This window comes from Eubalaena glacialis, chromosome 11 (genome assembly GCF_028564815.1).
Source record: "Eubalaena glacialis isolate mEubGla1 chromosome 11, mEubGla1.1.hap2.+ XY, whole genome shotgun sequence".
NCBI classification, from domain to species: domain Eukaryota; kingdom Metazoa; phylum Chordata; class Mammalia; order Artiodactyla; family Balaenidae; genus Eubalaena; species Eubalaena glacialis.
The window spans coordinates 3,731,373-3,753,137 of NC_083726.1; the positions used below are offsets into that span (position 1 = coordinate 3,731,373).

The 21,765-nt window shown below is 48.4% G+C and overlaps 2 protein-coding genes across 5 annotated transcripts; both read left to right on the forward strand.

The window, feature by feature from the left end:
- The first annotated feature begins 2,652 nt into the window (after positions 1 to 2,652).
- On the forward strand, positions 2,653 to 9,851 carry PKDREJ (polycystin family receptor for egg jelly). The gene is made up of 2 exons (XM_061205404.1): positions 2,653 to 6,315; positions 7,186 to 9,851. Exons 1-2 carry the CDS (start codon positions 2,653 to 2,655, stop codon positions 9,595 to 9,597), a joined length of 6,075 nt encoding a protein of 2,024 aa, XP_061061387.1. The 3' UTR covers positions 9,598 to 9,851.
- A 7,001-nt stretch (positions 9,852 to 16,852) lies between these two features.
- CDPF1 (cysteine rich DPF motif domain containing 1) lies at positions 16,853 to 21,144 on the forward strand. Of its 4 annotated transcripts, none has more exons than XM_061204917.1 (4): positions 16,853 to 17,053; positions 18,937 to 19,049; positions 20,065 to 20,221; positions 20,555 to 21,144. In XM_061204917.1, exons 2-4 carry the CDS (start codon positions 18,937 to 18,939, stop codon positions 20,699 to 20,701), a joined length of 417 nt encoding a protein of 138 aa, XP_061060900.1. In that variant the 5' UTR covers positions 16,853 to 17,053; the 3' UTR covers positions 20,702 to 21,144. The 4 variants fall into 4 exon arrangements, with proteins under 4 accessions (XP_061060900.1, XP_061060902.1, XP_061060901.1 ...); XM_061204919.1 differs by having other exon boundaries at positions 16,876 to 17,053; positions 20,110 to 20,221; XM_061204918.1 differs by lacking the exon at positions 16,853 to 17,053 and having other exon boundaries at positions 18,738 to 19,049; positions 20,065 to 20,225; positions 20,555 to 20,701.
- Positions 21,145 to 21,765: the final 621 nt, after the last annotated feature.

The following is a 21,765-nucleotide window of genomic DNA, read 5'->3' on the forward strand; positions in this document are numbered from 1 at the left end:
CAAGCCCTGGGTGTGGCCATGGGTGTGCAACCTGGACAGTCGTACAGGGCCTCACACTTAGAAGGGCCCCGTGCTTGGTTGAAAGCTCAGCTGTTGCCATCTTGAAATCCTTAACAGTTTTTGAACAACGTCCCCACATTTTCATTTTTCACAGGGCCCTGAAAATCATGTAGTCAGTCCTCTGACAGCCAATCCATTAACAAGTGCATCTCTTCTGAATTCCCCACTGCTCACCACCTCCACCATCACTAACCCTAAACCGAGTCAGGACCAGCTCACTTACATACCGAATGTTCTTCCAGCAGTCAGGCCTGTCCCTTTGATTTCCCTGGACCCCGCTTTATTGGCCTGTCTCCTTTCATTCTTGCCCGCTTACAGTCTATCTCCCTCACAGCAGAAGGATGCTTCCAAACCGGAAATCAGATCAGGGCCCTTCCCTGCTCAAAACCCTCCAAAGACTTCCCAACCCACTTGAGATAAAATTCAAATGTATGATCGTGGGCTCTGAGGCTAAGCTTGCTCTGGTCATCGGCCATCTCTCCAACTGCATCTTCTACCACTTTCTCTCCTCTCTGCTCACTCCAGCCCCACTACTGACGTTCTCTCTCGTTCCTGCCTCCACGCATTTGAACGTACAGTTCCCTGTGCTAGTTATGCCCCTCTCTAGCTCTTTGTGAGCCTTGCTCCCTCATTTCTTGCTGATCTGCTGGCTCAGATGGTGCCTCCTCCAAGAGGCCTTCCTTGACTCCCCTATCTCATCCTCATTTCGGATCTCTTAACCTGCCTTATTTTTCTTCGTATCACTTATCACACTCAAAATTACACATGTTATATCATGCCTGGGTTATTTTTGATTGTCTCTCACCCCCATTATAATGGAAGCTCCATGAGAACTAGGCCTAGGGCTGATGCCTAGAAAAATGCCTGGTATGTAGTAGGTGCTTGAGAAACATGTGTGAAATGACTAATGCTAAATGAATTAATGGGGAATGAAAGGAAAAAAAAATCAGAGATAATAAGGGATAATCAGGGATAATAAGAAAACAAATAATTAGGTGATAGACCTAAATCCAACCATATCAATAATTACATGAAATGGTGAGAGTAATTACATTAAATGTTGATGGTCTAAATACTCAATTAAAAGGCAGAGATTGACTGAGTGGATAAAAGAGTAAAACTCTATTAAATGTTGCCTATAAAAGACCACTTTAAACATAAAGACATAAATAAGTTGAAAGTAAATGAATGAAAAAACATATGCCCCATAGACAGTAAGCATAAGAAGGCTAGTGTGGCTATTTTATTTTACTTCATTCCCCCCCCCCCCCAGTTTTCTTGAGATATAATTGACATATAATGTGGCTATTTTAATACCAGGTAAAGGAAACTTCAAAACAAAGATTATCACCAGAGATAAAGACATCTCATAATGATATTAGGGGCAATTCATAAGGAAGATATAACCACAAATGTGTATCTACCTAATAAACAGAGTCCCAAAATACAGGAAGCAAAAATTGACAGAATTAAACAATGAAATAGACAATTCCACAGTTATAGTAGGAGAGATTAACCTATTCTCTCAGCAATTGATAGAACAACTAGACAAAAATGCAGAAAAGACATAGATCTAAGCAACCCTACCACCCCTCTTGACCTAGCTGCCATCTACAGAACACTCCACCCAACAACAGTAGAATACACATTCTTTCTTTTTCTTTTTCTTTTTTTTTTTCACATTCTTTTAAAGTTTCATGTAACATACATTAAGACAGACCACACGATGGGCTTTCAAACAAGTCTCAATACATTCAAGGGGATAAAAGTCATACAGAATGTATTCTCTGACCATAACAAAATTAAATTAGAGATCAGTAACTGTGAATATTTTCACAGAAGCTGCAAATATCTGGAAATGAAACAACACACTTGAGTTCACAGGTTAAACCAAACCAGGGGAAATTAAAAATATTTATAATTGAATGATAATAAAAATACGGTAAGTATGTGGGATGCAGTGTTTGGCGGGAAACTGACAGCAGTAAATGCTTCCATTAGAAAAGAAGATCTAAAATCAATGACACAGGGTTTCACCCTAAGAAAGTAGAAAGACATATACACACTGCTATATATAAAATAGATAACTAATAAGGACCTACTGTACAGCACAGGGAACTCTACTCAGTACTCTGTAATGCCCTAAATGGGAAAAGAATCTAAAAAAGAGTGGATATACGTATAACTGCTTCACTTTGCTGTACAGCAGAAAATAACACAACATTGTAAAGCAACTATACTCCAATAATAATTGTTTTTTAAAAAAGGAAAACTAAGTAAGAAACCCAGTGAGCAGTCCCCCTCTCCCTCCGCTCAGGGAGCCCACTGACCCTCTCGCTTTCCACCGCTTTGTAATGAGTTTTCCCAGGGGGGTGGGCTCCTGCTAAGGGGTCTCCTCAGAGGGTCAGGAGCCTGCGCCACAGGAACCCCACTAACACCCCGGACCCGAGGCCTACCCAGGTGTGGGCACGGGCCAGCCGCCCGCAGCCCCTCCCTCCCCGGCCCCCCCGCCCCCCGCTCCGTGACCCCGCGGCCCGCGCCCCCGTGGCGGTTGGTCCGCGGCCTCCGCAGCGCCTCCCACTTCCCGCTCCCATGCGGCCGGGGCCCGCGCTCCTCCTCCTGGGCCTGGGCCTGGGCCTGGGCCTGAGCGGCGGCCCTGACCGCCGCCCTCCGACGCCGGCTCCTCGCGGGGCCCGCGGCACCGTCCCCAGGGTGCCCGGCTCGCCGTCCGGCGACCTCCTCGGCCGGGAGCCCGCCTCGGCCCGCCGCGCCCCGCCCGAGGCCCGGGTCCGCGTCCCGGCGCGGCCCCGGGCGGCCGTGCTGCGCTCGGTCAGGGGCGCCCGGGGCCTCGGGGTGCGCGGCGGCGGCGGCGGCGTTGGCGGCGGCCGCGCGCGCCTCAGCCTGCGGCCCCGCGCGGCCCCGGGCGGCGGCGTCATCCTGAGCGGCGGCCGCGACCTCTGTCTGCGGGCCGGGCGGCTCGCAGGCCCGGCGCTGCGCTGCCTCCGCGCGTACGTCCTGCTGCGCGCCCGCCGCGCTGCCGCCGCCGCCGCCGCCGCCGCCGCCGCCGCCGCGCCCACCCACGTGGACCTGCAGCTGTCGGCGCCCGGCGGCCGGCTCTCCCTGCGCTGGCTCGCCCGCTTGCCGCGCTCGCTCGGGCGTCTGGAGTGGACCTTCCGCCTCGGGCTGCTCGGGCCCACGGTCCCCACGGCCGCCGCTGCCGCCGCCCGCGTGTCGCCCCGCTCGGCTCTGTCCCGCGGCCCGCGCTCCTACGCGGGCTTCGTGGCCAGAACCAAGTGTCCCACGGACGGGCCCACGCCTGTCGTCTTAGAGGCTGTCAACCCGAACAGTTCCCAAGCCATGGAGTCCTCGGTGTCCTGTCAGATATCACGCTCGGGGGTCTGTGTGTTGGATCCGGTGAGGATCAATAGGAATGACGATTCTCCCCTGCAGCTGACCAGGAAGATGGAAGTCACCATCAATGCCACGGTTAAGGCCCACTGCCCAATCCAAAGTTTCTTTGGTCAGTATTGGAAACTCTTTTCCGTGGCCTCTGTATCTGACAAGCCGGACTGGACTAAACCTTTGCGAAACCCACCTTTCAAGTCAGGGAACTCTCCATCAAGTATACATATCTCCGCACATTCTTTATCTTGGGGGGTGTATCTGCTTAATTTCTCCGTGTACATCCTCACATATGATCCAGAGATACCTCTGAAGAAAGACTCGGATTCCATCTATATCATCATTGTTAGAAGTCCCCTGGAGGTGGTTATTCCTGGGGATACCAACATCACAGTTAATTTCACAGATGGGCTGACTTTGAATGGAAATATGTCCTCTGATCCAGATGCAGAAAACCCTTTAGAGGGACTTCATTTTTTTTGGTACTGTACCACAGACCCAAGAAACTACGATGGACATGACATAACAGTGAGGAGCAAGGAAGTCTGTCTCCCAGAGCAGGTTGATCTCAGGTGGACATGGGCCTCTGGTCCTATACTCACACTTTTGCCAGAAACACTTCACGGCGGCCGTGTGTATTTTTTCAGACTGGTGATCCAGAAGAACGACAGAACAGCATTTTCTGATAGGACGGTGCATGTGCTCCAAGGACCAGCACCTGCAGCAAGCATTTCATGTATTGAAAATTGTGATACAGTTTTGATTATATCAGAGAGATTTTCTTTGTCTCTAGAATGCCCACGTTGTAAAGCAGGCCGTGATGTCTATCGATGGTCCATTCTGTCGTCTTCAGGTGATAAGATGCCATTTGATTGGACGGGGCAGACTACAACAGGGCGGAATGGTGCTTATTTTTCTGTAAAAGCTTTCGCTTTTCGGCGTTTCGTTGAAGATAAGTTGTGGATTTCTCTAAATCTAGCAACCTGGGGTGGATCGAGCTTGGTCTTAAGGCATCCCTTCGTTATTCACCACGTCCCTGAAACCACAGAATGCAAAATTGATCCAGCTAAAGGAATTGCATTCATTACTAAATTTGTTGTCCATTGTAGTAGTTTCAAGGATAAGAACATCGTTCTTACATATAAAATAATAGTTCCTGATGTGCGTGGTTTTGGTGAAATCAGTTCTTTAAAAGAGAATAACTTTGGGTCTATCCTCTATTTGGGGAAGGATTGCACAGCACCCCCTTCCTTTCTCCCTGTTGGTGTGTCGGCCAATCATTATGCCTTGAAAATATATGCTCAGGCGTATAATACCTCTCTGGGAGCTTTTTCTCAGGTGACTTTGTACGCCACTGTACAGGCTCCCACTGACATAAACTCATCAAAGGCTGTGCTGCAGGAGTTACTCAATTCCACTACGGGACCAGATTCATCGCTGTCTACTTTGCTTCAACAGCAGGATTTTTTACCTGCAGGTTATTTAATGTATATTGTAGCTTCTGTCTTGAATAGCATGAAAACCGACTCACGTCTGCAAGCTGACCAAATTAGACTCCGAGAACACCTTTTCAATCAGTCTTTCATGCTTCCTGTAAACACTTTGGTGGAAATTAGCCAGGTGGTCATGACTGTTACTAAATTAACGCAGAAAACCTCTGAGTTCTCCTCAGTTGTTCAGAAACTGGCCACGGTGAGGATTTGGCAAGCAAGCCAAGCCCTCCAAGAGTGTCACCAGAGAGAGAAAAACATTTCTTCTGAGCAAATAGAAAGTGTAAGCACTGGAATATTAACAAGTTTGTCTAATATCCTGAAACTGATGGCTCATCATGAAGTGGTCGAAGAGCCTTTCCATGTCGTTGAATCTCTAGCAGAGACAGTATTGGCTGTGAAAGTGCCAGAGGATAAGACCACTGCAATGAGGACCTCCAACTTTAACATGTATGTCAAGAAAACGGAAAAGTGGAATGTTACCAAGTTTTTCAGCACCGAGAAACACTGTCGAAATTGTTTTTATCCAACCCTAAATGTGAGCAGCGTTCCTAGTCTGCCTGCCAACGCTCCAATTTCTACAATGTTTTGTGAGTTTTCAGACGACCCTTTCCCTTGGCTAAATTATGGGGAAAACATTTTGACCGAGGTGGTTGGATTCCGAATGACAGGAACCGAGGCTACCGGTGACGTGATTGAGATCACACCTGATGTAGTGGAAGTGTACCTCATCAGAAAAAACTTGAGCTTTGGGACTTTTAATCTCACGGTGGGACCCAGCAAGGAGTCTCATAAAGCGGATGAGTCGTTGAGAAAGACGACGGGGGCATTTAGCTTTGAAGTGGACAGCAGAGCAGGGAAGGAGGTGTTGATCCACATTGTGACGGAAGTGGCCGTGTTGTTCACAGTGTCGGTGTACGCTGGCCATCAGATCACACCCACCGCTTTGATCGCCACCTACCTCGTGCCCCATCGCATCCCTCCAGTTGCCAAAGACAGTGACCTGTTTGACCCTGACTGTACAGTGACGGAGGCCCGAGTGGTTTGCCTTCCCCCGTCCCTGTTGCGGGTCATAGCTCAGCGAACCAGCTCCTCTGAGTGTACCGTCGCTGTGGTTCTGCAGGCACCTCATTTTGTCCTAAAGCCCAATGACAAGTTAGTGAGAATTTCTGTTTTCAGCGCTCAATGCTTGGACATGTATGGGATCCAGAACGATTGGAGAGAAGATACCTGCGTTGTCGGAGAGAAGACCACCTGGCAGAAAGTGCACTGTATCTGCAAGAACCCAGGGCGGGCCAAGCGGCAGCTGGACGCAATGAAACTAGCCAACCTTCACCTGCGTACCCACTATTTGACGGCCAGGGTGATCGTGGTCCCTAACCCCGTAGATCTACGATTAGAGGTCATCAAGAACGTTACCCAAAACCCCGTGACCCTCTTCACTATACTTTTCATTATGCTCTTGTACTTAGTCCTAGCGTTCTGGGCCTTGCACAGAGATGAAATAGACAGGTATCTTCGGGAGCATGTGGTAGTTCTACCTGATAACGATCCTTACGATAATGTATGTTACCTAGTCACTGTTTTTACAGGAAGCCGTTGTGGGTCTGGGACCAGGGCCAATGTCTTTGTCCAACTGCAGGGAACAGAAAGTAGCAGCGATGTGCATTGTTTAAGCCATCCACAGTTTACAACCCTCTACCAAGGAAGCATCAGCACTTTCCTCCTAACGACGAAAAGTGACTTAGGGGACATCCATTCCATCCGCGTGTGGCACAACAACGAGGGCAGGTCCCCTAGTTGGTATTTAAGTAGAATCAAAGTGGAGAATCTGTTCAGCAGACACATCTGGCTGTTCATGTGCCGGGAATGGCTTTCTATTGACACCTCTTTGGACAGAACCTTTCAAGTAACCCCCCCAGATAAGCCTCTCAACAGAATGGATTTTTTCCTTACAGATTTAAGTTATAGGCTGGGGAGAAGCCACATGTGGTTCTCTGTTTTTTCTGGTGTCATTGCTACACCGTTCAGTAGGCTCCAGAGGCTGTCCTGTTGCTTAGCCATGTTGCTCTCCTCCCTTCTGTGTAATATTATGTTCTTTAATCTAAATAAAGAAAAAGAAGCAGAGTCACAAGAGGGGAAGTACCTCAGGTCAATGGTGATCGGGATGGAAAGTGTCTTAATTACCATCCCTGTGCAACTAATGATCACGTCTTTGTTCATCTATTCCCAGAGGAGACCTCAGGTGACCCTAAGGGAGGTCGCTCCTCAGAAGCATCCGTGGACACCAGCAACAAGTGAACACTGGGAAGAACGACTGACAATGTGGCACGCTCATGAAACTGACAACGCACACTCCCAGGAGCCTGAAAAGCTTCCACCTACTAGGAGAAGTCCTGGACTTCCCAAGGCTTCTGTCAAGGCCACGTCTAAAAGACGGCCCCAGCCCAAGCGAGCAGAAAGTCAGGTCTCCCGCACCCAAAGAAAAAATAAAAACGCCAATAACCCAAACGTTGAAGACAATCAAAGTGTTTCTTCTGGAGATCACCCTCCCCAGCCCGGTGCCACACCCCTCAAAGAGAAGACCAGGATTGTTCTGCCGTGGTGGTGCGTTTATGTCGCGTGGCTCTTGGTTTTTGTCACTTGTAGCATATCCTCATTCTTTATTGTATTTTATGGACTGACTTACGGCTACGAAAAGTCAATAGAATGGCTGTTTGCATCATTTTGTTGCTTCTTGCAGTCAGTTCTTCTGGTGCAAACATCTAAAATTATATTCATGTCAGGCTACAGAACAAGTAAGCCCAAGTATTGTAAAAACCTTCCGTGGGTTGGCAACTGTCGCTACAGTGAGATCAAGCTGCAGAGCATCACGAAGAACCCAGAGGAAATGCGCAGGCGCCAGCAGCACATCGCCCAGCTCCGAAGCTCGAGGATGTACCAGCCCCTCACTGAAGACGAAATCACAATATTCAAAAGAAAGAGGAGGCTCAAGAGAAGAGCTTTCCTGTCCCTGAGCTACATCCTCACTCACTTCATGCTTCTGGCCCTCCTGTTGAGCCTGGCCACCCTCCTACGCCACACCGACGGCTTTTACTATAATCAGTTTATTCGTGACCAGTTCTCTGTGGATCTGGCGTCGGTGACCAAGCTGGAAGACATCTTTCGGTGGCTGAACCGCGTTCTGTTACCTCTTCTCCACAACGACCTGCATCCCACCTTCCTCCCTGACGGCGCCTCTAAAATCCTTGGCCTGCCACTGATGAGGCAGGTGAGGGCGCAACCTGGAGAGAAAACCTGTCTGCCTGCCAAAAACTTCACGCAGGACAGCCTCAAAAGAGAGATTCACTGTCACCCCGAATACGGCACTGACCCAGAAGACACAAAGAGCTACTCCGGGTTGTGGAATAGAGTTAGTAAGCGGGCTCTAGACAAGACTACGAAAGGATTTACTTACAAGCCTCGAGAAAAGAGATGGGTGTACTATTCCTATGGGCGATTGCATACCTACGGGTCAGGAGGGTACGCGTTCTATTTTTTTCCGGAAGAGCAGCAGTTTAATTCCACACTGAGGCTCAGCGAACTCCAGGGAAGCCATTGGCTGGATGAGAAGACGTGGGCTGTGATTTTGGAACTAACAACTTTTAATCCAGACGTCACTCTCTTCTGCAGCATCTCGGTCATCTTTGAGGTCTCTCAGTTAGGAGTGGTGAACACTAGCCTGTCTGCACACTCCTTCTCGCTTGCCGATTTCAACAGAAAAACTTCAGCAGAAATCTACTTGTACGTGGCCATCCTCATTTTTTTTTTTGCCTACGTCGTCGACGAGGTCTACATCATCACACGAGAAAGGTCCGCCTACGTGAAAAGTGTATATAATTTGCTCAACTTTGCTTTAAAATGCATCTTTACCGTGTTGATCGTGCTCTTTCTCAGGAAACACTTCTTGGCCGTCGGTATAATTCGGTTTTACCTGTCGAACTCTGAGGATTTCATTCCCTTTCATGCAGTGTCTCAAGTAGATCACGCCATGAGGGTGATTTTAGGTTTCCTGTTGTTTCTGACAATCCTGAAGACCCTCAGGTATTCCAGGTTCTTTTACAATGTGCGTCTCGCACAGAGGGCCATCCAGACTGCCCTTCCCGGCATCTGCCACGTGGCACTACTGGTGTTCGTGTATTTCTTTGTCTACATGACTTTTGGTTACCTGGTATTCGGGCAGCACGAATGGAACTACAGTGATATGATTCATGCCACGCAGACAATATTCTCCTACTGCGTTTCAGCTTTTCAGAACACGGAATTTTCCAATAACCGGGTTCTCGGGGTCCTGTTTCTCTCATCTTTTATGCTGGTGATGATCTGCATATTGATCAACTTATTTCAGGCGGTGATTTTGTCTGCCTACGAGGAAATGAAGCAGCCTGTGTATGAGGAGCCCTCAGAAGAAGCGGAAGCAATGACCTACCTGTGTCACAGACTAAGGACTGCATTTGGCTTTCTGTCCTTCAAATCCAAGGCAGAAGACCAACCCAAGTTCTTTGTCAACATGCTGTACGGGCAGCCAGAGAAGAACAACAGCCGGTATCTGGGGCTGAAGACCAGAAACATTAATGGGAAGAAAATGGTTTATCTCGTTGTGTGATCCGTGACAGTTTCAAATCCACAGGCCAGCTTCTCTCAAACGCTCAGTTTCTGGGATTAAGGAACGTGTAGTGGCTCAGTTGTGCTTTCTACCCGTGTCCTTCACAATGCACACCCCCTACGTTTGGAAGTATCCGCAGTCTTGGCCTCCCCTTCGGAACTTGAAAGGAGAGTGTCAGAGTGCAGTGCAGCCTCTACAGAGAGAGGAGGATGACAGCCTGTGAGTCCTGGGTTGATTTCCCTGTTCCTGGGAAGTTGGTGTCTTTGGAACCTGCTGCAGTTTAGGAGGTTAGAGACCCAGATTTGGGGTAGGGAACTAAAAGGCCCCCTCAACCTCACCCCACCTTGCCAGAAGCAGCAGGAAAATTCTGCTGCTTCTGTGCCCCCCTCCCTGGGGCTGGGAGGCCAGCGTTTGCGGTTCAGTGCCTCGGCCCCGCTGGCTGTTCCCTTTGCACACAGGGCTGCAGGGCCTCCCCCACCCTCCCTACCTCCACCGCCCACACTCCAGCTGGGCCAGGGCCTTGTGATGAGTCCCAGGAGTTGCCCTTGTGCCTGGGAATGCAGGGATGTGGACCTGGGGGTCAGAAGTCTGAAGCTTCCCATCTACTTCTTAAGGCCACTGGAAGTGAAAGATGTAAAGTGTAGTAACATTTTCTGGCCATGAGACGTGACTTTTATTAAACAGCAAGAAGGTGTGTGTGGGTGTGGGTTCACATTGAAAGATAGTATATATTCTATATAATGTATATAGCAATATATATACATCCAGGATTTGGGCTTCGGGTTATTGATGGCCTGGTGGATTGTTTAGAAAACATTGTTTAAGAAAAATGGGCTAGCAGCTGTTGGATTTTCACTCAGAAGCATGTTCATTTGTGTAGATGCCACTGTAAGCTTGATCAGAATTAAATGTGAGATTTCTTCTGTGAAACCTGCAGTGATTCCTGTCAGGGGGTGTGTGCACCGATGGCTCTTGCCCTCAATGTCGCAGGGCCAGCAAAGGGGGACAACAGGCAGGTGGGCAGCTGCTCTGTCCCGGGTGTTTGTTACTCCCTTGGCGCCCCCGTAGTCCTGCGCTGCACGGGAATGGTCACGGCACCCTGCACCTGGCAGGCGCGGGCGTGCACACACGCACGCGCGCACGCGTTCCATCGTTTCCTCCCCGGGGGAGGCCTGAGAACCTGGGGTGGGGGGTGGCCTTCTCTGCCAGGTGAGATAATGAAGAGGTTTTGTGACTCACCCAAGACCACCCACACGGTTAGGGTCAGGAGGCCAGTTGTGGGTTTTCTAACTGCCCTGGTGGGACGTCTCAGGTGTGGCTGGGCTCTGGCCGCTGGTTCCAAGTGAAGTGCACGTTCATGGTTAGCACCCCTCATTACCACCTGATTTCTGAACAGGTTGGGAAGGCGTAACCATGGGGGCCAAATGTTTACTTTTTACTGGGGTCTGGTCAGGTGCAGTCACCCATGGAACACAGAACGGGGGAGTGTAAGCCCCAGGTGATGTGCAGGCGACATGGGGCAGGCCTCCCCCTAGAGGCTTCGAAGACCCAGGCAGACAAGGCAGACTCGGGTGCTCTGTGGCTGGGTACACCCAGACATTCTTCCCAAATTTAGGATCAGCTGAAGTCTCTGCCCCTCTGGTGCTGTGGGAGGCCCAGGGTTACACTAATTGGCCTCCCTTCCCTGGAAGAAAGCCCCCAGGCCCGCATAGCATCTCAGGATTCGGAGCTGTGAGTGACAGGGTCATAAAGGCAAGGCCCAAGTGGGCCGTCCAGGAACAAGGCGGGGGTGGGGGCGTGGGGTGGGCTGAGTGAGGACCAGGGACAGCAGCTGCAGGCACCTCAAAGGAGACAAGACTGTCAACTTGTGGCTACAGTGAGAAGTCTAGCAGAGTCACAGGGCTGTCTCCACGCATCCTGGGAGAGAGGGGAGTGCCAGGGGCCTTCTAATGATAGAGCAAAGACAAGTATTTATATAGTTTAGAAATATTAGAGATGCCACTTATAACATTGTCAGTGTGAAAATTAATAAAGAGACACCTCACTAAAATGGAGTCAGGAGGCCAGAAGTGGGGGCTCTCATGCACGTACCACTCAGGCCAACACAAATCCCAACAGGAAGAGAGGTACCATGCCTATCAGGCAGGAAGCGATGTTACTTTACTAGGCAGCAGGAGGAAGGAAGGTTTTCTCCTCGCCTGGCAACAGCCCAGCCAATGAGAGACTGTCACAACTCACACTAGATTTCCTACTCGCAGTTTCCTCCAATGGACAGTTTGTTTATAAAAGCCCCGCCCAACTTCCCCTTCTCTGTAAAAAAAGTTCCCTCTCCTTTGCTTTACCAGACTTAACATGTCCCAAATTGCAATTCTTTGCTGCTCCCGAATAAACCCATTTTGCTGGTAAAAATAACCGCTGGTGAAAACAAAACTGGCTGTTTTATTGTTTTAGGTTAACATCAGGAAAACAAAGTAACGAGACAAATCAAAATTCAGGTTTCTTTAGAAGGTCATTTTCACAGGACATGGCAACAATTTCTAAAGGAGTCTTTTAGAACAAAGACGCCTTTGTTCCCATCACGTTTCCAGGGATAGGGTAGGCATGTTCCAGAACAAGTTGGAAACAGTTATGAATACCCTCCCAAGTCTGTATTGCACAGGAAAACAAGATAAATGTTCTTGGATTTGTCCTCCATGTAGCCCCTTATTAACTCAGAGTAGGAGAACAAGTTTTAGATGCAAAGAGATGGCTCCATCTGAAGCTCCATATCCTTCATCCACCTCAAACCCTTTTATCAATTACGAAGACATTGCATTTGTAAGGCCTGCTTCTGTATGTATATTATACTCTTAAATATTTACTTGAAAGCTATACACCGTTAAAGGCATTTTGTCCATTGGCAATAAATTCGGGTCTCTCCATGCATCCTCCCTCCACCACTCCACAGAGGTCCAGCCTTCCCCTTGAGCCAGAAGAAACCTCCAGTGTCTCTTGTCGTGGAAGACTCCGTCTGGGTGCCGGTTACACTGCTGTACTTACTTTGTGAGAATTCATCTTGCCGCACACTTAGGAAGTATGTACTTTTCTGTATGTGTGTTAAGCTTTTAAGAGTTTACTTAAAAAACTAAGGCCTGCTTCTGGAATTTCATTAGCACTAAAAGCAAAGTGCCAGCCTTTGGACGTTAATTTTACTGGCAGAAATGGAGGAAGGGATGAATAAGATTGGACTTAACAGTGAAATGAGGTATGTAAGGAATTAATCCTCCAGAGTTACCCCCTCCTTTTATTGCTATTAGCAATTCTTTGCTTTAGATTCTAGTCTGCATTCAATTCCTTATTTTTCAATTTTCAAATTTCCTTTCTCAGGCTTCACTTGAATATGCAATGTATAATACTTGTTTAGTGTCATGATTTTTAAAAAGCTTAATCATTTAAGACAACATTTATACAATGTCTTATAAGTCCTGCCACAACATCTAGGTAGTTATATTCCCTGGCAAGGCCACCCCTAACGTCGTGGGGTCCAGGCAGGATGACAAATATCTGCATGTCTAAATATTTAAAGGTTATAAAACAAGTTTACAAACCATTACATAAAATATGTTATAGCCACCTATCTTGACACCCACACTTTCATAAGGGCAAAATTAAAAATTATTTGTAAAGCTATGGTTTTTATATAGATGAAAATGGGCAAAATATCAAAGATAACTGAATTACTGTTGTGTACCTCTGGGTGTTCTGTTGGTGGGCCACTGATCTTTGGATGAGTAAAAAAACATACATAATCCATAAATTATTGTGTGTGTATTCCATAAAGTTTATTTTTCTTGAATTCATTTCAGAAAAATCATCGTGTTGATAATAACAAAGATTTTCACATAACTGTGTTGTATTGACAGTAGTGCCAAGTTAGACAACCTTTCCTGAGTCTTAATAGTTTGCAGATAGTTTTTAATGATTTCAGCTGGGAGAAACTTCACTCTGCTGAGGGAGTAGCAACTGGAATTGTCAATAAATTTCTGAAAGTTTTAGACTTAGAATTGAACCATGAGTATTGATATCATGTTTAAACACTGTAAGGAGGGTGCATATAAAAAGATCATTATATTATATTAAACATCATTATATTCTCCTTTCATTTCATCATATAAATGTCATCGTTAATTCACTGTTATCATCATTTCTTGTAACACATCTAGATCCATCCAGTATTTTTTTTAAGTTTTTCACCTTTCACATTTTTCAGCACTGGGATATTATAAAGAAAACTGAAAACTGCAGTGGGTTGCTCACTTTGTTCAAATCTCTGTCGGATAGAGACTATAATGATCCACAATGGTCAGAAAACAGTCTCTATGGAAATTAGTTTTGGGATTATTTGTGCACGACTCTTCTTCAGACTCCAGTAGATGTTACTGTTTCCTAGTTCTAACTTCCCTACGTTGTATTTGAATGTCATTTTAGTGGGTTTTTTTAAAATGCACTTTATTTTTTAGAGCAGTTTATGTTCACATCAAAATTGACAGGAAGTTGCAGAGATTTCCCATATACCTCTGCCCACACACACGCATAGCCTCCCCATTATCAACATCCCCTGCCAGAGTGGGAGATCTGTTATAATTGATGAACCCACACTGGCACACCATACTCACTCAAAGTCCATAGTTTACATTAGGGTTCACTCAGTGTTACACATTCTATGGGTTTGAATAAATGTATAATGACATATGTCCACCATTATAGCATCATATAGAGTATTTTCACTGCCCTAAAAATCCTGTGTCCTCAACCTTTTCATCCCTCCCTCCCCCCAACCCCTGATCATTTTAGTATCTCCAATATTCTGCCTTTTCCAGACTATCATAGAGTTGGAATCATACACTATGTAGCCTTTTCACATTGGATTCTTTCACTTAAGTCACATGCACTTACGTTCCCTCCATGTCTTTTCATGGCTTGACAGCTCGTTTCTTTTTAGTGCTGAGTAATATTCCATTGTCTGGATGGACCACAGTTTGTTTATCCATTGACCTACTGAAGGACATGTTGGTTGCTTCCAAGTTTTGGCAATTATGAGTATGAATAAAGGTGTACTAACCCTGTGTGCAGGTTTTTATATGGACATAATCTTTCGACTCCTTTGGGTAAATATCAAGGAGCATGATTGCTGGATCACATGGTAAGAGTATGTTTGTTTTGGTAAGAAACTTCCAAACTGTCTTTCAAAGTGACTGCACCATTTTGCATCCCCACCAGCCATGAATGAGAGTTCCTGCTGCTCTACATCCTCACCAGCATTTGCTGATGTCAGTGTTCCGGATTTTGGCCATTCTAATAGGTGTGCAGTGGTATCTCATTGCTGTTTTAACTTGCATTTCCCTGATGACATAGGATGTGGAACATCTTTTCATATGCTTATTTGTCATCTGTGTATCTTCTTTGGTGAGGTGTCTATTAAGGTCTTTGACCCATTCTTTAATTGGGTTGTTTGTATTATTACTGTTGAGTTTTAATAGTTCTTTGTATATTTTGGATAACAGTCCTTAATCATATATACCTTTGGCAAATACTTTCTCTCATTCTGTGGCTTGTCTTTTCATTCTCTTGATTTAGTGCTTATTTCACATGCAGTTTCTTTTGGGAAACCATTTTTTTCTAAAGCTTTATTAGATATTTTTAATCCTTTTGGATTTTTTGGTAAGCTTTTTCTTATATTAATAACTGTGCACAGCTCAAATCAAAATTAACTTTATTTTCTGACAAAGACCATGATTTGCTCTTTGAATATTATTTCACTTTAACTCTTCCAGTGCAGCTCGTAACTTGTCTAAACTGTCTAATGGCTTTGACAGCATTCATGAGATAACCAGTCATGTATCTCAGAGTGGATTTAGGTCAAATTTGAAATGCTTTATCAAGTGGCCCATCTTTGGGCAGATCCAGAAATAAAAACCAACAGTATGTAATCTTTGAATTGATCCAAAGAGTACCATTGCTGTAAGCGCAGTTGAGGTCACATGCTCTAGTAGCAAAATATAAGGGCTCGCTAATTCTTGAGGCTCAGGGCAGGAGCCGCTCTTGCTCAAGTCCAGAAATAGTTCTTGTTGCCAGCATTAATAAGACACCTTATATAATCCTGATTTCTCGATTCCTCAAAGGAAAAAGTCCCAGACCTCAGGGCTGCTGGCTTCAGAATCATCCCCTAACCCCGTAGAATGGTGCCTCGAATACACACGAGTAGAGGGGCCAGGAGTGGGGTGGGACGGCCACTGCAGGTCTAGGGAAGCCCTTGTCTGAGCTTCGGGACGGGGAGCTTGGGGTCCAGTGCAACTTTTGGTAGCTGACGTGGTTGGTGCCCCAAGGTGAAGACCTGGAAGTTGAAGGATGGTGGTCCCAGATGACGACGGGCATTGCAGGCCACTTAGGCCACTTTAAGGCTTTGGAGGAGTACAGTGACAAGTCCCGGCGGCTGCACACAGCTTTTAAAGGTCGCAGGAGACAGGGCTCATTTTGAACCCATTCTGTCTGTTGCCTTAGGGCACATAGTAACCACTGCCTGCGGCCCTGGCCCCAGGCCCCGGAGGCTTCCGTCCTAGATGGGGGACGGGTAGCATGAGAACTAAGACCAGGGCATTTCCGTCCGAAGCGCGCGGTGAGAGAAACCACGTGGGGATGGAAATGCGGCTGGGGCCAGGTTATCTGTGGGCCACGCACTGGCGGCACCGACTCTGTGGAGCCCGGTGGGAAACGCAGAAAGAAGCTGAGAGCCTTGGAGCAGCCAGGACTGCAGGCCACGTCGGCGTGTGCTAGCCGAAGTACCCCCCCACGTGCTGCCCAGCCGCTGCCAATCCCGAGAGATCGGGTACGGGAAGGCGCAGCGAGGCGGAGGGCGAGGCGGAAGTCCGCCGCGAGGCCCCGCCCCGCGCCTCACCGCGCACGCGTCGTGGGCTCGGCCGCGCGACGGCGGCGGCGGCGGCGGCGGCGGCGGCGGCGGCGGCGGCGGTGAGTGGCGCGGCCTGGCGGCTTGGCGGGGACGTGTGCGGCCGCGCCCGGGTCCCTCCCCGCGCGTCTCGTGCGTCCGGCCCGGCCTGGGCGCCTCCGCGGAGCCCTGCGGGGTTCCGAGCGCCGGAGGCCCGAGCGGCCTCCCGCGGCGCTGGGGGCGGGCCGCGGAGCCTGCGCCCCTGCTCATCCCCGGTCCCGCCCGGACTGCGCGGCGCCGCGGAGCCTTCCGAGGGCACGTCGGCTGATTCGACATAACCAAGGGAAAATCAATGAACTTGATGACAGGGCAGTAGAAATGACCCAAACTAAAACACAGAGAGAAAAGAGTAGAAAAAAAACAAACCCAGAGCAAAGGGTCCAAAAACCGCGGGACAACATCAAAGTTTAACGTATTTGCGGTTGGAATCTCAGCGGGAGACGAGAGAATGGGGCAGAAGAAATATTTGAAGTGGTAATGGTTAAGGATTTTCCAAAAATAATGAAAGATACTAAACCACAGATCAAAATGCTTAGAGCAGCACAAGCAGGATAAATAGGTTTAAAAGGAAAAAAAAAAAGTGGTTGTATAGTCAAACTGTCGAAAGCCAAAGGTGAACAGAAAATCTTCAGGGCAGCCAGAGGGCAATTCCATAGGTAGAGACTTTGGGGAAAACCCTCCAGGTGGCAGGAACAGCAGGAGCGAAGGCCGGGGTGGCGGGTGAGAAAGTGCAGGGAACACCTGAAGGACAGTGATGGAGCCACTTGAACTGCAGCCTGCTGTATGGAGGGGTGGGGGCTGGACGGCAGAGTCATTGGGAGATAAGTCCCAAGTTAAAGAGGCCTTAAATGCCGAGGAAGGGAGTTTATTCTGTAGTCAGGTGGGGAGCCCCTTGGCTTTGAAGCACCACCCAGAGCCTTGAATTTTGTCGTGCTTTTTATGCATCTATTGAAATGATGGTGTGGTTTTTCTTCCTTTATTCTGTTGCTCTCATGAGTTGGCATTCACTGGTTTTCAAATGTTGAGCCAACATTGCATTCCTGGGTTGAATCCACTCTGTCGTGACGCCCTAGGCTTCTTATGTATTATTGAATTCAGTTTGCTAATATTTTGCTAAAGATATTTGCTTGTGAAGGATATTACTCTGTAGTTTTCCTGTAGTAACCTTGTCTGATGAATGGTATCAGGGTAATACTGGCAGTTTTGGTGTCCATGTAATATTGGCCTCAAAATCACTTGGGAAGTGTTCCTTTCTCTGTATTCTGAAACAGTTTCTGTAGGTTGGTATTACTTCTTCCTTAAATGCTTGACAATTTGCTGGTAAAGACATCTGGGCATGAAGTTTTGCTGGTGGTCTATTTCTTTTTTTTTTTGTTCTTTTTGTTCTATTTCATTTTAAAGGAAAATTTTAAATTATGAATTCAGTTTTCTTAATAGATAAAGGGCTATTCAGGTTTTCTATTTCGAGTCACTTCTGATAAATGGTGTTTTTTTCAAGAAATATATCCATTTCATCTAAACTGTCAGATTTATTTGGTAAAAAAGGTCACTGCATTCCTTTATTATCCTTTTAATGTATGTAGTAGTCTTAGTGATGTCCCCTGTTTCATTCCTCATTGTGGTAATTTGTATCTTCTTCCTGTTTTTCTTGATCAGTCTAATTAGAGGTTGTCAACTTTATTGACATTTTGAAATAACCAGCTTTGGTTTTATCGATTTTTTTTTTCCTATTGTTTGTCCATTTTCTGTTTCTTTGATTTGTGTTATTTATTATTTTCTTTTTTCGGTTTATGTTGAGTTTAATTTGCATTTTTCTAGCTTCTTAAGGTAGAAAGTTAGATGATTTATTTTAAACCCTCTTTTCCAATTTAAGCATTTAAAACAGTGAATGTCCCTGTAAACACTGCTTAAGCTGCATTCTATGTATTTTGATATTTTGTATTTTAGTTTTCATTTAGTTCAAAATATTTTCTAATTTCTCTTGTGATTTCTTCTTTGAATTATGGTTTATTTGGAAGTATATCATTTAATTTCCAAATATTTGGAGATTTTCCATGTATCTGTTACTGATTTTAGTTTAATTATTATGGGGTTGGAGAATGTACTCTAGGATTTCAGACTTTTAAAGTTTGAGGCTCATTTTATGGCCCAGAATATAGTCTATCTTGGTGAATAGCTCAAGTGCGCTTGAAAAGAACGTGTGACCTTGAGCAGGTCTCGTATTTACTCTGAACTTGAGGTGCCTTGTCTGTACGGTGCCTTTCTCACCTGTGGGTAAGAAGCAGGCAGTGGGGAGCTTTGAGATGTGGGTAGCTCTTGGTTCTGTAGGCGACATGCCCTGTCTTTTGACCTTGCAGATGGCGTGTGAGGCGGAGCGCCGCCCCTTGGGTGTGTTTGAGTGCCAGCTCTGTGCCTTAACAGCTCCATATAGCTACGTGGGGCAGCGGCCCCCCGGCACCCAGTCTGTCGTGTGAGTACCAGGGTCCCAGCACCCCAGGGAACCTGCCCAGAGCTGGCTGGCCTAAGTCTGACACAGGCTTGGGTGTTGTGTCTGGGGCCACCCGGCCCAGGCTCTGGGCACTTCAGGTGTGACCCAGGAAGGCACAGGGCAAGGTTCGAGGGCCATCCGGCTCTCCTAGAACCTCCCAGCCCCTACCTCCCTCTTCAGCCCCAGAGTCCAGCCGCTGCCCCAGCTGTGGGGTGGGAGCACCGTGGCTCAGGCTGAAACAGCTCCGCAGCTGGGAATGCAGGGAGCCGCAGAGGCCACCGCGTCTGGGGCTGGGCCTTGTCACTGGTCCCGCTGGTTCCTACGAAGACACCTTCTCAGCGGGAAGCTGCCTGCCTTGCGGCTCTTGTACTGGTGGGAGTGAGCCCTGAGGACCAGCTTCCTATGCACCTGCCCATGGATGGCCCAGAGTAGAGCCAGTGGGTCCCGGGGCTTGATTCTTGACCTTCAACTTGTCCTCCATCAGAGGCCATCTTGTGGGGATCTGACCGGTGCATTACCTGGGACAGGCGGCGGGGGCCAGGCTTCTTTCCTCCGGCCCTGAGGAACCTGGGGTGTTGCCTCGGATCCTGTTGGTCTCCTTTCTGATGTGCGCTGTGAGGCCAGAACCTTAGCCAGTGTAAAGCGCCCTGTTCTCCCCGTGTGGAAGCAGGCAGTTTGGGAGCGGGTGTCATCCTGGAGGTGAGGGGAGGGCTTGGAGAGCTCGCATGGAGGCCTTGTGCCCGCCCGCCGCCCTGCTGAGTCAGGCTGGGGTCTGGGGGCTGAGTTGCAGCAGCCCTTCCTTGGGCCGAGGAGGAGTGGTTCTTTCCCTGCGGTTGACACGGAGCCCGGAGCCGGTCTCATTTCACCCCAGCCTGGCGCCACTGCTCGCCTCTCTGCTGCTACTTGGTGGCACTGGGGGCCACCCCTCCCCGCGATGAGCACGCACGGTGAGCAGGCCCCGGGGAGGTCCGTGCAGCCGGCTACCTTCCGTCAGCAGAGGTGTGGGCCATTCTGCCCACTGGCACCACTTCCTGTCCTGCAGCCTCCTGGAGGAGAGCTACGTCATGAGGGACCCCTTCACCCCCAACAAGGACAGATTCCTGATCCTCGGCTCGAGATGCGGCTTATGCGGCAGGCTGGTGTGCGTGGGCCCGGTGGGTAAGCCGCGTGCGGCTGGGGCCGCCTGCCCCCTCTCCCTGTGGCTGGGACCTCACGTGCGTGACTGTGAGAGAGGTGACACGTGAGCCTTTCCCAGGGGCAGTGTGAGTGGCAGCCTTTCCTGGCCTTGGTGGTCCTGGGAGCCCTCACAGTCACGCAGCTGGTCCGCTGCATTGTGGGTGGGTCCCTGCAGCCAACAGAGGGGTAGGGGACAGGCAAGAGGGTCTCATTGGGGGTTGAGGAAGAGAGAGAGATTCCTGGAGGCTCTGGGAGATGCTGCAGTGTGCTTCCCATGGCACTCAGGCTCCTCCGTCCCCCTCTTCTTTCAGGAATGCAGTTTATTCTACTCCAAGAGATTTTGCCTCCCCTGTGTCCGGGAGAACATTGATGCTTTCCCTCAGGAAATTCAGCAAGACTTGGAGAAAAGGAAAGTCCCATCCAAGAGGCCTGCCAGCCAGCCTGGTTCTCGAACATGAGTCCAGTCGGGTACCAGGTCCGCAGCAGTGCGCTGCACGGGGCTCCTGGCCAGCGGGCTTCTGTGGCCTGGCTCAGAGATGGGGCCAAGCTGGGAGCCGCTGTGACCGACCTTGTTTCTGGGCCATCGGGAGCCGTGTCTGTAGCCAAAGGGAGCTGGGGTCCGCCTGCAGCAGCAACAGGGCCGGGAGCCACGCAGAGAGGGCGCCCAAAAGGCAGACAGACCCCAGACCCCGGTGCTCCAAAGACCGCAGCACCCCGGCCCTCACGGCCCCCACCTTAGCAATTGGTGAGACACTGACTGTGGGCTCGCCGTGTGCCTGCCAGTTCTTAGAGGGCAGGAACTGCTCTGTCCGATTCTGTAGTCTCCGCAGGACCAGTGCACACTGCCTGGAGGGTGCTAGAAACATGTTTGATGAGAGTATGAATAAAGAGCTTTTACTGACCCATGTTTGCGCTGGGTTTTGTCTTCTGGGGCCACGTCGTCCCAGGTCTGCTCTGTCACTGGACTCTACAGGTAGAGACCACGTCAGCTATGGGGCTGGGGGACTGTTCCGGGTTAAAGGCAGACCCTACAGCTGGGGATTGGTTTTTTTCAGACCAAACAGTTCATCTCATAGCATCACTGAAAACTCGCCAAGTAATTTTTAAAAATAGTTTATTTTTTAAAACCATTAAGGCAAAACTGTACCCTGAAATTAACTCTTTACATTCATCAGTCTTACAGTAGGACATTCCAAACATATAAGTTCCCATAAATTCAGGATAGAAATCAATATATACGATCAGTTCAATCTCCTAAAGGGAAAATGAGTAAGACCCAAAATTTAAAAAAAATTAAAGTTATTTTATAGCCATTTTCTAATTGCCTGGAACCACTGCCAGTAAAGTGACTAGGAAGATTCCATTTGCTCTCCTCTGCACACCCCGGCTTCCTGCGGCCCTGGATTCCCCACCGATCACACCCAGAGGGTCTGAGCTGGATGGAGAGAGGGCGTCAGAGCCTGCTCAGAAAAGATCTGCTTTGGAATTGCTCCTGTTTAGTATAAAATACAAAGGGTCTGTC